At 39.8% G+C, this 16,367-nt stretch overlaps 1 protein-coding gene across 1 annotated transcript in view; it reads right to left on the bottom strand.

Annotated features, from left to right (window-relative positions):
• Positions 1-10,384, bottom strand: part of LOC306855031 (kinesin-like protein KIF21B) — an 85,924-nt gene extending 75,540 nt beyond the window's left edge. Inside the window, exon 1 of the mRNA XM_079393417.1 lies at positions 10,020-10,384. Within this exon, the coding sequence (XP_079249543.1) occupies positions 10,020-10,060 (41 nt within the window). The 5' untranslated portion in view covers positions 10,061-10,384. The remainder of the gene's footprint in view (positions 1-10,019) is intronic.
• Positions 10,385-16,367: the final 5,983 nt, after the last annotated feature.

Raw genomic sequence — 16,367 nt, 5'->3', positions numbered from 1 at the left:
GACGTCTACCACTTCCCTGTGCTCAAGCCGGCACAAAAGCAAATACAGTTGGGGGTTCGATGCCTTTCTCAAGGGCACCTCAGTCGTGGTATTGAGGGTGGAGAGAGCGCTGGACATTCACTCCCCCCACCTACAATCCCTGCCGGCCCGAGACTCGAACCCGCAACCTTTGGATTACGAGTCCGGCTCTCTAACCATTAGGCCACAACTTCCCTGAATATGTATGTATTTGTATATTCCATGTAAACTCTTATATAGTATCCAACACAGAGAAGCTGTTTGAAACTTAGTGAATAGACTTGTAGTCTATTGTCCAGTTGAGAAATATAAACTTGCAATTTCGAGAAAAGTCAGAATTGTGAGTTTATATTTCGCAATTCTGAGAACTGCAAGATGTAAACTCGCAATTGCATGAAAAAAGTCAGAATTGTTATAAACGAAGTAGCAATTAACTTTTTTATTGTTTATATATTGGCAGATTCGGACTTTCATAATCTGTGTCGAAATAACGAGTCAAGTCGTTTAGCAACAAGCTAACAACAAACTCTATTGGAATCAATAGTGGAGTTGCACTTCACTTGAATTGCACAATTAAGTAAATGAACATATGAACAGAAGCTTAAATATTGATATTTTCAGTATACAAAGTGATTGTGTTACTTCAGAAAAGCCTTATGGAGCTTATGACTCCACACTGTACAAAAAAAAAAAATAGTTGTTTCAACACAAAATAATTTGCTACCGCGCTGACTTAAACATTTTTAGCTTAATCAACTAAAATATTCCAGTTGTCCGAGTAACTTAAAATACCCCACTGACTTAAAATTTGTTGTTTATTCAACTTGAAATTTTAAGTTGAAACAACTTTTTGAAACTATTTTTTTTTTTTTTTTTCCAGTGCAATGACTTTTACTATTTGGGAAAACAGCTAAAACACCTTTCAGATATGCTATTGTGTGTTTTTGCCGAATACAAGCAGGTTTGGAATGACATGAGGGTGAGTACATGACCATTTTAATTTTTTGGATGAAAAATCCCTTTCAAATGCCGTGGCTCGTTAGATTTTGTAACAAAGCTGGAGGACTTGTTATTAGCACAGAGCCTACTTCACCCCCGTGATTAATAGTCTGATGAGTGAAGCAGTCTCTCTATAGCATCTACAACAGGCCCAATTAATGCTTCACACAGACCTTGAGCTCTGATTCCAAAACTCTCGTTCTCGTCTGGACTACAACTCCCAGAGGGCCGTTCAGAGATCCGTACGGCCTGCAGGACGGGATTACCCCCATTACAGCGATCTAAGAAGGGCTTTGCGCACAAAATAGTCATGTGCTGGCCAGTCGGGGAGGCTAAGGGGAAGAGCAATAAAAAGCTGTATAACGCTCTGCTAAATAAGAAAGCAGGGACATCAGAAATATTATGAAAACTGTGTGCATAATCAGCTACGGAAGTGAGGAGAACAGGTTACAATTACACAGCATCTTCATCCGGACAGCCGTCCGATAAAAGAGCATTTGTGACATGATAATACCACAGTGTTCCACCTACAAAAAAATCTGGGTCAATCCTCACCTCCCATTAAAATCAATCATATTAGACACGCATTCTCGCTCACAATGAGGGTAAAAATTCAATAAAAAAAAAAAAAAAAAAAAACAAAAAAAAAAAATGCAATTAAATTAAATAATAAAATAAATAAATAAATAAATCCCAAAACAATGTTTTGAACAGAGTACTACTCTTACTTTTCCTGTTCTACATACGCAAGTATTCTGTATGTGGGAAGTGTTCAGATGACCTGCTAAATTTGCCAAAATTTGAAGACTGCATGCCAAAATGCAATGGGTTTGACTTTACCTTCCGTTTCCAGCACAATAAATGAAACTGAAGTAACCCCTGCTGTGTTCTTTCTTGCCACATAATTTGATCACACTGCCAAAAACAAATCATTTTTCACACAAAACTGAATTAAAATACATAAAAATGGGTTTACTTGTACAAGGTTATAGACAGCCTTTGCTTATTTGTTTGAATTAAATATAATGAAGTCACGTGACACAGTAATATATTATAATTTTAAGTCATTGTATAATGTTTCACATGCAATTTCAATACTACGCAGATATATAGTATGCACTTGTGCGCAATATGCGGATATTCCAGTCCAAACTCAAGACACACGTTCATGCAGCTGTATGGTTTTAAAAGAGTGATTTTGGCACATCGGTGGATTTCTAGAGGCTCTTTTCTCTCAACACCCATTTCAAGGTCAGACGGCCCAGTGATCGCAGCTGGGAGCGACACTGAGTGCGTGCGCGAATGAGACCTTATTGTGTGGTAAAAAAAAAAGCATATTCAGTGAAGCAGCAGACAGATCCTATTCATGTAAGCAGGCGCTTTTAAAAGGTCATTTCTAAGTAATTGTATTCATCAGTTCATTATCTTTAAATAAAATGATGAGCATTAACAGTCATATGGTAATCAACTTCTGAATATGTGTGACATTCATCTGTTCTTATTGGCTCCAAGCATGAATTAAACGAGCAGTAATCCAGAGCCTGGCTGTGTTTGCCGGGCCAGACAGAAGTCCACAACCCAGCGTGACCCAGCCTGGGTGAGTGAATCAGACTAGATGAGCTACTCCCTGCGGTGAGCAAGCTATACGCCATCTAAAGCTTCCTGTAAGCAGGTGTGTGTGAGTGTCTTACAGGGGTAAACACACCTCCAAACAAACACAGATGCATGCTGTTTTCAATCAAGTCTGTCACCGTGGCTCAAGAGAAACATGATACAAGTCCAGCGCAAATAAAAGGCCACACAGACCGGAACAACACATATCTAATGACAACACAATCAACTGAGTAGCATACAGATCTCTTCCAAATAATAATAATAGCCAAAATTATTCTATTGTCAAAGATGCATGAAACACCACTCACACAGAAGTCACTTTCAAACCAAGCAGCATTCTGTTGGTCAATGTGGCAAATCCGTGTGAAAAATTACGTAAAGAACATGATTAATATACTGGATTTTGACTACGAAATTAGTTAATTAAAAACCGAGCATTGGTAAATCAGACTGCACATTTTGACAGTTTATGATAATATTTAACAATTTGTAAAACCTACAAAGAATACTACATTTTTAGATTTTCTGTGATGTTTGGCCATGCAAACTCATTAACACTGTACTAAGATATTGTGGCTATTTTAAATGGTTCATTGCAATAGTTGCTAAAGTTGTGTTTTTACAATGCCGTTCATAGTTATGGAGTGAGTGAGATTTTTAGTTTTAAAAGTGAATACTTCTATTACACTGACCGACCGACCGACCGAATGAACATTTAAAAAAATAATAATAATAATCAGTACAACTGTTGATCTGAAAATGTTTCTTGAGCACCAAATTAGCATATTAGAATGATTTCTGAAGGATCATGTGACACTGAAGACTGGAGTAATGATTCAAGTCTGCAGCTCAAACAGTGCTCAAGATATACGCTAACATTTAATGAGCAATAACGCTTGCCTTATATGCCACCACTAATAAGGAACCAAAAGCAATTTCATCAGAGACCCCAGGACCTATTTAAGCTCATTACGGCTTAAGATACCTAATCACCAGCTGGTCCCTTAGATCCGTTAAACAACTTCATTATTATCGTTAACAAGCTGTCCAATGTCCAGAAGGTCCCGTTAACACTGGGTGCTCCAAACCCTGGCCGATTGGTTCTGTTATGCGGTATGAAAGGAGTTACTGAGGGACCGGTGCAAAAGGTCCAAAACCAGAGAGCTATTCACTTAATTGTCCCACAACCCCTAATCCATGAGAGAAAAGCAGGACTATGGGAGGGGGCTGGTGGCTGGAGAGGGCAGCAGGGGGTCAGTCTGATTTCAAAGGCCAGGGTACAAGCTCGTCCTGAAAGCGGTCCAGCATCTGAGCGAGGGGGCTGCGCTCCATGGCCCTTGGACAGTCCGGCAGGGAGCCAAGAGAGTCTAGCGGAGCGTGAAGAAGGAAAAATAGCCCATGTATGTGTACCTCAGAAAAGCCCTTTTGAAGTTTCCTGAACCTTTGTTGAAATTTGAATAAAAGCAAAAAGGGCTTCTGTCAGCAAAAAGTTCAGAAATACTAAATGCAAAAACCATGAAGTCCTCAAGGTTAATTATTTTACAACTATGATAAGATTAAACACGACCAAAGAGGATACGCCGGGAATTACTTATTCTATGCTTCCTTGATCCCAATTAAAGTTTTGTAGCAAAGTAAAAGTACATTACACGTACACACAAATCCCTCAGCTTTGCATTAACACATTTTAAAACAATTCATCTCTCTTAAAGGAACAGTTCAACCAAAATTTGACATTATTATTCACTCTCAAGTTATTTAAAACTTTATCCTTTCTTATAAAAGGACAATTTTTGTAGAATGTTCATTGCAGTTTTCCAGAATACTCCAAAAATCACAAAAATGAATGAGAAGTCACACAATAGATTTATATGAGGAACAGACTTAAAGCTCACGATATGATATTTGAAAGCTATCTGTTTGCGCATCTGAATATGCTTACTTGCCATCCATATAGTAGGTGAAAAACAGTTGTTGAGTAGTATTATGTCCGAATTCATTACTTCCACCAAGTGTGCATCCAATGGACAGTTTACGATCCTAAACAGAATGTTGTCAAGTTTGTAGTACCTACTTCAGACTATTACAAACTCTAGTAATAAAATGTATTGATGAAAAAAAAAAGGTAAACCGGTTTATTTTCAGTAAGAAGTTCTCCTGTGCATATAAATACAAACAGAAAAGAACAGCGTGAACATTCTACAAAGCGTCTCTTTTTGCATTCCATGAAAAAATTATGGAATTTTCATTTTATGGTGAACTATCCTTTTAATAAGATCCCTTATGCTTTAAGAACATCTGATGACATCTGTATAGGCTTTAAGGCTGGAATACACTACACTGCTTTTGCCCAGATTGTTGCCCCAATCTACAGTCTGAAGGAGTTGATGCTAATTGCCAAAAGTCAGAGAGAGTCAGCAGATTAGAGTTGACAAAATTCATAGACTCCAATTTTTTCACTTCGGACTATGAGAGGATATCAAACACGTTTGTGTGCGAGTTTGTTGTGATTGAACGACTTTAACGTCTGCTAGTGTGTGATCCTCAGTCGTTCAGTGTATGATGGACAGTTTTTCCTATTGGAAGTGTATGATGCCTAGCGTTTTAAGCCGTGTCCAGCCTTTAGACTCTGCGGACCAATGACATTGCTATACGTGACATACAGCTGTTTATTAGTGCCCCCAAAACACATAGAGTGACCGATCACACGCAAATAATTAATAAATGCCTCTCTTTGTATGCTTCCACCGAGAGCTAATGTTGATTTTGCTATGCAACTCTTTGACACTGAAAGCGAAAAAGACACTTCCTGATTTCTCTTGCCCTCTCACTCACTCTCTCTCTCTCGCCGCCTCCCTCCAAGCCTCTTCCCCTTTTCATTTGAAACACAACCGGCCTTTTCTTTCGTCGGTGTCTACCAGAACAGCATCTAATTCACTCAGAGAGACATTATCAATTGATGCTCTCATGTCAGTGAATCGGGGTCGGTGGGTCTGGAAGGGGTTTTAAAGGGAAGCCCTGAGGCACACTGACTACTGGGTGCATTTAATATCACGTCTTCCTGCCTGCCAGAAACTGAGACTAATGTCACAAGTAGGTCACAGAAACATACCTCTGACCCCCTCAGCTATCACTTCCTGTTCGGTGCATTGAACTTAATGCGTTCAACTACACATAATCTACTGCTTTGCATAGCAAACGATTTCCGGTGGAAACTGCAGGAAGGATAGTCATAGTGAGAGTTTCACAACATAGCATGCAATTAGGGTCTTTAATTTAAACGACTGGCATGCAGTGAGGTGCGTGTGATGACATAGTCCGTTGTAGTTGTGAGTTTAAAACTCACAGGACTCCACCCTTCCTGCCCCCCAACAGGAAATAAAGAAACACAGATCGACAGAAAAAGGTACGGCTCATGTGGCAGGCCAGGAAGTTCTTCAGAAAGAAGAAAGTCAGGGCGTTGTTATAATAATGAAGAAAAAATATATTGAAGAAAAAGCTTCATTAGAAGAATTATATTTTTGAAAAGAAAAGTAGTTTGGCATATTTTATTATTTAGGTATTATTTTCTAAAGCAGTTAAGCTCAAATTTCATTCATATTTGAAAAATATTTATCCACCAAATCAAAGTCATGTGGAAGGCCGTTTCTGCCACTGAATAATTTTTTTTAAAAAAGGTTATTGCGACTTTATCACAATTCTGACATTTTTTTCTCAGAATTGTGAGATATAATGTCAGAATTACGAAAAAATTCTCTCGCATTTGCGAGACGATATCTCGCGATTCTGAGGAAAAAAAGTCATATATAAACTCAATAACAAACAATTTTGGGGAGGGGGGCGGATTGCGAGTTATAAACTCCCAATTCTGGGGAAAAAAAAGTCAGGCACATGAAACCAACATGAATACAAATAGGCCATTTCTAAGAACTTGGCGACTAGACTCTTAACAGATTTTTCTTCACACTGTCCATTTGTCACTGACCTAGTGATCACCTCTACCATGTAACTCCTTGGGATGCCAAGGATCTTAAAAGCCCCAAAACGCTTTACCCTGAAGTCTTGGAGGAAGCTATTCTCATAAACGAGGCAATTACGAGTCTAGTTCCCAGGAGCCTCCACTATTAACACGACCCCCCCCCCAAAACCCCTGCATTCTCAGCCAGCCCCTGGAGAAAAGATCAAGCCATGTCAGTAGGAAGCAAACTGGACACATAAACAGATCATGCATTTCTCAAACTGTGGAACGCAGGCACTTATCTGTTCATAGAGAAAGCAGAATATTTCTAAAAACAGCTTGCGATGTTAGAAGACTCCCATAAATATGAAATCATCAGACATGTTATCTCGAGACCCCAAAGTCATTCCTAAGAGACCCCTCCAACCACAGACAGCCTGCCGCCACAGTATGGATAACCTTCTTTTATCAGGCAAGAAAATCATCAGCAGAACAAATTTTCGCTTTGTGTCTAATTATAACAGCGCTGTTGAGTCAACACTCCTGGAGAACGTCTCACTTGTCTACACCAGAAGGGTAGAGGCAAGGAAAGATGGCCTGCAGATGACATACACCCATGGGACGACACACACACACACACACACAATACAGATGCAAACTCCCACCCACAGAGGCACAAACATAATCAATCTCTCAACTACAGGCTTTGATGGCTATTAAGAGGAAATGAGGTAGAAAAAGGGTCAACTCATGAGAAGCAAAGCTGAGCTTGCTACGCTGAGGTCACATATTCGCACTGTGACAAGGACATTTTGTCTCTCAGTAATTATGGGGAAGTAGTTCATTTCCCAAACGACAGCGATGACGTGGCATACTGTAAATGCAGAACAGTATGTAATCACTCACAACACTGTAAATTAGGATACTGCTCATCCAGAAAAAACTTCTGAAATAAAGATCCATCATCTCATCTTGTCTGTTGTTAAAGTGGGCATCAGGGAAAATTCTGATTAGCTGATGTCCTCAATTTCTCACCGTTCCAGCCCATTTCCAAAAAGAACTGCCAATGATGAAATAAATGGCATTTTGAGGATTTCACTGCTTCTTTCATATGACAACAACTCATCAAACACCTAAAAAATGACAATGAAACACGAGTAAAAGCTATATTACTGTACATTACACAACTTTAGCCCAGATCTGCTATTGGGGCGAGTCAGAATATGTGGATTTTGGCTATTTGGTGTTGACAAATTTCACACAAAAAAAACACTTGTGATTTGTGCAGAATCCAAAAATTTACCATCAAGACTGAAGATCATTTCATCTAGTTATCTGGCATGTTTGATATAAGGCTGGGCGATATATCGAACGCGATAATCATGCGCATCTCGTCAGTAAAGCCGGATCCGTGATTAGCTGTAAATCTCCATCCCCTGCTTTCAAATGGAGCCACATTAACTACACAGAGCCATAGTTCACTGACAAGCTACACAATATCGTGTTCATAATCGAAGGAGATTCACCTGCGATAATGAACGCGATATTGCGTAGCTTGTCAGTGATCTACAGCTCTGTGTATTAAATGCCACTCCATTTGAAAGCAGGGGACGTTGACAGTTGACTGCTGACAGTTGTGACGTTGAAAGGGTAGTGTGAATTTGAAACAATGGAAACACTCATCTATAATATAAATAATATCATGTGTCTATAATTTATAGGCGTCGGTAAACCAAAAGCAAGTCTAATGAATGCCATAAAGCTATTCACTCAACTTTCACGGTTTGCTTTGTGTAACAAAAATAATATTAATGGGTGACTTATGCTAATTATGATTTGTTTAAATTTAACCTCGTAATAAAGAATGCCAGACATGAGAAAGGGGTGGGGTTTATGCAGAAAAAATGATTGGAGAAGTTCGAGAGAAGTCTTGTCATTTCACTGGAAGATTGAGTTATGATACTGCAATTAATAAATGAATGAAACTTGCATGGATGAATCTTTCACAATAACATCAGTAACGTGCATTTTGAAAATTGTGTCAATTTCTATTTCATGCCAACTTTAACTAGATTTGAATTAGGTTCGTAGGTGCCTAATCATTCAGTCTTTTCAAATCATCATCACAATCATACATAAGCAGCAGTCACTGAGACGTCCCAGCAGTTCTTCTGGCATCCCTCCACAATCCCATTCTTTCTCTATATGTAATAATGTTCAGATCTCAAGCCGAGCCTTAGGATCGAGCCTCGTTCAAGGACAGCAAGTTCATTTACCATCATCCATTAAGACTGAATGGGCAGGCAAGCTGATGGAAGTGGCTTGTGTGTCTGCAGACTCCAAAATTTGTACCTTCAGACTATAAATCTGAAGGTAAAACAACCCCCCATCACTCCTCTGCAGGTGTGACCCAGAGTGAGCAGCAGTCCCAGTAAAGCACGCTCACTATGCAAACTGTGCATCAAAAATCAAGCATGCACCTGCAGCCACACTTCCTAATACTGGACAACACAAAAGATCCACTTTAATCTTGCATCACTGCGAAAGCAGGTCCATTTTGGCCCTTTAAAACAGCACACAAGCCATGCTCACCGGAGGGCTTATAGCAAGAAAACGGGGTTACGGGGATATAACACATCCAGACAGCTGATTTGATCTCTATCTTCTCCCATCAGACTGATCTAAGGAGGATCCAGACAATGCTTAGACCACCGCCTCCAGTCATGCTGCAGCCCGATGCCGCTCCAGACTGCTGACAGGCGCTTCAATTTTACGAGCTCACCGCTACTGAATAATGACATTAATGTGATTGGCAATTCTGATGATCATTGCAGATGAACGAGAATTGATCTGCAGCGACATTCATTATCCCTAATGTGGGGTTTTAACAAAGGAAATAAGGACACTGAGAGGGAGCGCGCACGCGTCTTTGTGTCATTATCACCTTGCAGGCATTCCTGCATCATCTGATGTCCTTCAGCAGTAATGCAAAACTCATAAAGCAATGAAATACACTTTGCTGCACACAATGCACGACACAAGCCAAACCTAAAATTAACTTCTCTCTTGATATGCGTTATGCATTTCATTATGCATGCATGTAACATGTATGTGGCGGCGGCACATGGGAACTATAGCTCTCGCGCACAGCTGTGTGTTCGGCACTTGCAAGCAATTTCACCCTCTCCAGGTTGCAATATTGCATCTATGTGCATGTGCCCACCCTATCACCCGGGTCTTACCTAGCGTAGCACACACCCAGAGAATTGCAACAGCCCTCTGTGTCTAATAAACTCTTTGATGCGGATGTAAATAAACAGTGTAAGATCAATAAAGCACATTAAATAAAACGAAGCGCGTTGCACTACAAACAATGGGAAATGATGGTTGCATAGAGGTACAGTCGGCAGAATCTGACAGTCGGGATTACCTTAAAGAGACCTTGACACAGCAGTCGTTTTGTGTCGCCATGCTTTGTGATGCCGTTTCACCTCGCCCGTCAAAATGGGAAGCGATGCCGCAAAGTTCTTGCAAAGTTTAAGCACGAGCTGAAAACACCGTTGTGCTTTAACACGCGCGCCACCGGTCCGGTTCGTCAATCAGCGTTACGCAGCCAGACATCTCGGCTTTCCTCTACAATACTGCTAAAATCAGCAGAGCGGTGTATAAATCGCATGAAAGATGACGGAAATTGGCATATTTTCTTCCTTCGAGCTTGTATCCTGTCATATGTGCGCGTGTTCATCCGAACGCAGTCACAGCGTCTGCGTCCTCGCGCGTTCAATGAAGGCGCTCACTGAGAGGGGCGGTGGGCGTGTCCATGCGCAGATGATTGACACGCCTCCCGACCACACGTACTGCTGTTCCCGCCCACACATAGATATAATTGACCAATTAGAGCTCAGCGACGGATTACCTTTAAAAAGCATATTAAACCAAATTTAAATCGACACATCTGAACGTTGCATTGGGAAATTAACCGATTATATAATAATAGCCTACTTAGGTGTACTGATAAATAATTTAACGTGTTATTTTAGTTATGCAAATGTGTTTCTGTTAATTATAACTTATTGTTATCAATAATCATTAGGGTAATTATTGTTTAAACCTGTGAAATGAACGTACCAATTATTTATTCCATCACAACCCTCATGTTCCCCTTTTTTATTTCTAAATAGTCACAATGAAATATGGGGCACGCGATTTGTAAGAAAGCAAAGAAGCATCAAAGTAAATACTGAACCGAATCTTTTTATTGTTCATCATGTCCAGTCAAGCTGTGACTTATATTAAAAAAAATATTTAATTGCGTGCATTTAAAACCTTAGAAAAGGAGAAAGGACAAAAGAGCCTTTGTGTTCAAATCAAACAAAATTTGAGAAGATTTTTGGACGCTGTCAGACAAACTGCGAATCGATTCAACTGAGTCATTAAAAAGATTCGGTTCAGAAGATTTGTTTTTTGGAAACGAAAGTCATTTCTAAAACAGCTAAGAGCTGCAAACGTGGAATTGCTCTGGGTTCAAGGGGCATGATTTACAACATTCCATTCGTCACACATTATACACAAGAGAGCAAAGGCTAAACAAAATACAGAAATATACTGGATATACATTACCATAATGACAAAACATTACTTCTGCATTAAAAGTGGAACCATAAACTGTATCTGTTTAAACAGTCACAGACAATTGTGAGGAGCAAAAGCATGCTTTATATCCTTTCATTTTTAACAAGACTGGAAACATGAAAGCATTTATCCAAATGCAATCGTTTGAGCTTGTAACTTCAGTCCAACACAATGAAGCAGCTGTAATGGGAGCAACCTTAGCAGTTTTTCTGAGTTTGTCCAAATCACCACTATATAATATCACAAGAGCACCAGATTCCCGTGAGCATTAGGCTATATTTCGCCTGTGGAAGGATAAGTTGCAATCCTGTAAAACATAAAGAAGCTGTTTCATATAAATTAAGGCACCCACAATCATTCTGAACTCATTCAAACAAATGTTAGGATTAACAAACATTGTATCAAATTATTCACATAATGCCCCCATCATAAATGACATCTCAAAAGAAGCGAATGATTAAGAATATCCTAGAAAGCCCGTCTTCTGGATTATTCATTTACGTAAGTGTTATTCAGGGCATGCATATGGAGCCACGCTTGGAGGTTTAACACATCACATGATGCTATTTTAGAGATTTAGGAGCGAGCCAGGACATAATCTCAGTTTGGGTAAGCCGGTGTTTTTGAAAATGCCTCCTTAAATATGAATACAGGCTTTCACCTTTCACCCTAATTTTGTCATAATTAATCAGATTTTAATGCAAATCTACATATAACAAAGAATAGTGTAGGAAATCCTCTATAACAAATCAAAGGCAAAAGAAAGCACACACACACGTATGTGTTTATATGTTTACTTTTTATGTGTTGTTGTCTTATAAATACATACTGCATCTATATATATATATATTCTGAATGTGTGTATGTATGTGTATATATATTTACAACTTGCTTTTTAATATGTAGGATATACACACACACACACAATGTTATTTCAGACCACCAAACCAGAAATTGACAGACCTACAGCAGAATTACACTGAATGTAATGCGCATTTTCATTTTTCTTTGATGTTTCCATAATCCCCTTTGTGCAGTTTCCTTAGCTATATTTAGTTTTGAGGTCATAAGCTGATTCAATTTTCTGAAAATTAATATTATTATGCATCCGGTTTTTGCAAACTCATATCTGCCTATGGGTTACCAATTAAGGACTAATCCTGATTCATTCAACTCTGCACTGAGTAGATGAATTTGAATTAAAGTTGCAGTAGAGTTTTTGATGACAAGTCTCCAGTGTGTATTTACAGATCCCAGCACACTTCAGTTCAGTCTAATGGTCGGCCCACACAGACAAAAGCTTCCATATAATAGCCAGGAGCGAAACGGTTGACTCATTCAGTGTGTGTGTGTGTGCGTGGAGTGTGGGGGGTGGGGGGCAGATTAACCACAGTCCATGTCTGTTTCTATCCTGTGAATGCAGCAGCCACACATTTGGGTAGAGAGCGAGGGAACCATAGGAGGCAACGGCCAGGCACAGAGTCACCTGACAGCTCTGACTTCATCTAGGTCAGTCCATGTCTGTGCCCCTGGGCTACACACACATCCAACCACACACACGATCACATACAGACTCCCTCATCCATCCCCAAATTACATGCATCCTCCCCCCAGCAACATCACCATCTGTGTGGGAAGGGGCTTGCCAAAACTCACAGGTTATAGAGCCCAGTGTTCACTTGATCTGGTGTAACATGAAAAGTCAACTTGCAACATGCTGACTGTGTGTATTTCTACAGTAAATAGCGTGATAAGGGATACTCACCCTCCTCACCTTGTGCTTTTTATTAAATTTATCATACATTTGAATTTTGGATATTGTGTGAAGAGTAGCTGGTTACATGAAATAACAAATTAGGCAGAAGAGGCTGAAATGAAGCACTAATCTAGCTGTACCGGCCACATACCTGACTTCCAGTAAGAACTATTGGATGAATGTTAGGCCACCTCATTAATATTCATGAGGCAAGCTAAAAGGCTTATAATGTGTTCCCAGCACTTTCAGGTAGTTTCTAGTATTCCAACGTTCACAATTTATGTTTGAAATTAGCTGTGTTTTTAATAGCTTGCCCTGCTAATCAGTTGCTTGTTCTGTGCAACAAATGGCGTCTGGTTTTCATAAAGAGGGGGAATAATTACCCCATCGAATGTTGACAAAGGCAAAGATGGTGTGATGAACGCACAGTTGGCTGAGAAGGAAGTTAATGGTCGGGGCGGTCTGGTGGTCAAAAGAGTGTCTCTTCGGGGGGCCTCCATTTTGTGTCGCGTGCGGGTTCACTCCCCCCCAAGGCTTTTGAATTTCACGCTGGGCCTGATTTGGGTGCATAGCCTATGGGACTTGCCCCACTGACACGGTTATTGATAGTGTTTGTGCCACATGACGGACAGAAAGGCCTGGTGTGTGGAGGGGATGACAGCGAGGTCACGGCGGAGCAGAAAGGGAGGGATTTCTTTTGTCTTGGATGGGTAAAAAGAGCAGACAAGCCTAAACTAGACCACTTGAAACCACATGAGCGCACATGACAAGAAAGACCGTCCATGTATGAAATGAGCGATAGAAACAAAGCCCAATTAAGTAACACTGTCTATAAAACATGGCATGATATGTGATTTATACCTTACATAATTGTGGAAAATGTACAGTCGGCTAGTTATTATTGCAAAATACACCCTTGCATTTTTGAGGAAGGGCCTATTGATCTTTCACCAGTTTCGTAACAGACACAGTTTGTGCATTTTGTGCCCTGTTTCCATGGGAACGGTTTTAAAAAAGAAAAGTAGAGCTGACCACAAAAAGGTTTTTTGTATAGTCTATCATTTAGGATGTCCACAAAGCGGTGTGAATAGACAAACCTCACTTCAAGCTGAGGGCAAAACACATCACGAGATGAGCATCTGCCTTCAGCCACGAGGGAACACAACTCTTCTTATGATCTCTGCTCATACCTGAGTGTAAAATAAAGATTTAATTAAAAGGCATCAGCGGTCTAGATTACAGTAAAGGAGAGGCTGAGAAGGTTTTAGGGACCCCAAAACAAGTGGGGTCAAATCATTGGAGAATACTGCTGGCTCGTTACTGTAAGTACATCTCACTCATGGACACCAGCTGTCTGGCCACATGGTGGAAAGACCACACAGTAAATGACCAGAGGATGACATTGCCTGATTGGATGTACTGTAGCTCTCTAACGTGTGCTATGAAGTTTTATTCATACAAATATGGTCATGTTTACACAGCAAAAACGCAAGACGCAGGGCAATGCCATTGGAAAAAACACAAAACGGCTGTTGAATTTTACCCCAAGCATGTCGTGTGGTAAGATACGATCACATTTACTGTTACTGTGGTCAAATTCTATTCATTTCAATAGGAATGTTTTGTGCAAGGGTGAAAAAGCTCCCCATGCAATTTTCGCTCATGATCAAGTTGATCATACGAATCTGCTGCACTGATCAACAGACAACTGTATTGTTAGAAAGTGACTTCTGTGCTTTACACATAGCTACATTATGGAAAATGTTTTTTTGCTCAAGGAACTGCACCTACATTTTTCTTTAAGGGCTGTTCACACTACATTTTTTGGTTATATTGACTTGCATTAATATCAGAGACATTTTTCATACATTCATACGTATGCAAATAAAGAAGACCAATTTCCCAATTTCAAATTTAGTGAACTCTGCCCTGTAAATTCGTATCACGAAGACTTCAAAGTGACGTAAAAGTGCAGTATATTACATATTTTTACATTTTGCATGCGGAATGGTTTAAAAACAAAAATGACTTAAGCCGCGGTCACACTAGACCAGGGCTGTCCAAACTCGGTCCTCGAGGGCCGGTGTCCTGCAGAGTTTAGCTCCAACCCTAATTAAACACAACTGAAGCAGCTAATCAAGCTCTTACTAGGCGTACTAGAAACTTCCATGCAGGTGCTGAGGCAAGCTGGAGCTAAACTCTGCAGGACACCGGCCCTCCAGGATCGAGTTTGGACAGCCCTGCACTAGACCTTTCGTTCCATTGACTTTCATTCATATGCATACGAATGCGTCAGACCGGAAACTCAAGCCCGTGCAAAGATATTTTGCATTTCGTTGCGTATCAAATTCAAGCTTGGTGAACTTGGGCACGTTCAGGTTCGGTATGCGCAACAATTGAAGATATTAGAAGACATGTTTGTCATAAGAGTTTTACAATAACATAGCATATCAACATGATAATGATGAATTTGTAAGTAAATGTAATTAACATCAAAATAAATTCACAAGAACAAGTATATTGTTTGCACGTTTATTTACATTAAAGGCAAAATAACTGAAATAATAAGAGCACAAGTATAGATCTGGAGCTTCTTTAAGTCTGTCTAAATATCATGTAGTAATTGCAATGTCTTCTGGTCCATATCCTTTCCTCAGGTAGGTGTGCTAGACGCTGATTATTGTAACATAAAAATACTATACATATATATTTTGCTATTGTATTGTGGAGTGACAAACGTTTCTAGGCTCTGATTATATAATGGCAAATATTGCAATATCATAGCACAACAGCAGTGATCAGCAATAATGATAAGCCTAATACTCACAATAAAAATAATAAGGTCATATAGATCATAACACAGTCTCGGAGGTAAGAAGTGGATTATCCTTCACCTGAAATTTCTTCTTATCCTGAAATGCGAGGCAAATGTTGGATCACAATAATTAGGAACCAGTTTCCACAAATCCCTTCACTCAATTGGGATGTTCTCTTTTATTCTGGACGGCAAGGGCAGTGACTGTAACATTGAGTATTTTGCAGTATTAAAAATGTATTTATACCGATTTCATCAGGCTCTGATAATTCTTCAAAAAGAACACACAGAGTGGCCTTCTCAGCTGCCATAGTTGCAACTCTTGCGTCATCAGAACAGGGTGTTCAACGCACCACCGTTTCCGTTTAATAAACGTTTTGCACCGTTTTTTCGGGGCCGAACACACCCCTGGCCTGCGAATTCGCATCACGTGATACCGTGTGACCAACGGCAGATCAATACGTCACTGCATGACTTCGGAGTACATTGTATATTTTTACATTTTAGATGTATTATAATTTGTTTTGTGTTGAATTTAAGTTTTTGAAAAGACGCTGCACATTTCGTGTGCTCAA

The sequence above is a fragment of the Barbus barbus genome (assembly GCF_936440315.1).
Source record: "Barbus barbus genome assembly, chromosome: 35".
Lineage (NCBI taxonomy): Eukaryota > Metazoa > Chordata > Actinopteri > Cypriniformes > Cyprinidae > Barbus > Barbus barbus.
Note: the sequence above shows the minus strand (reverse complement) of the source record. Positions and strands in the feature narration are given on the sequence as shown.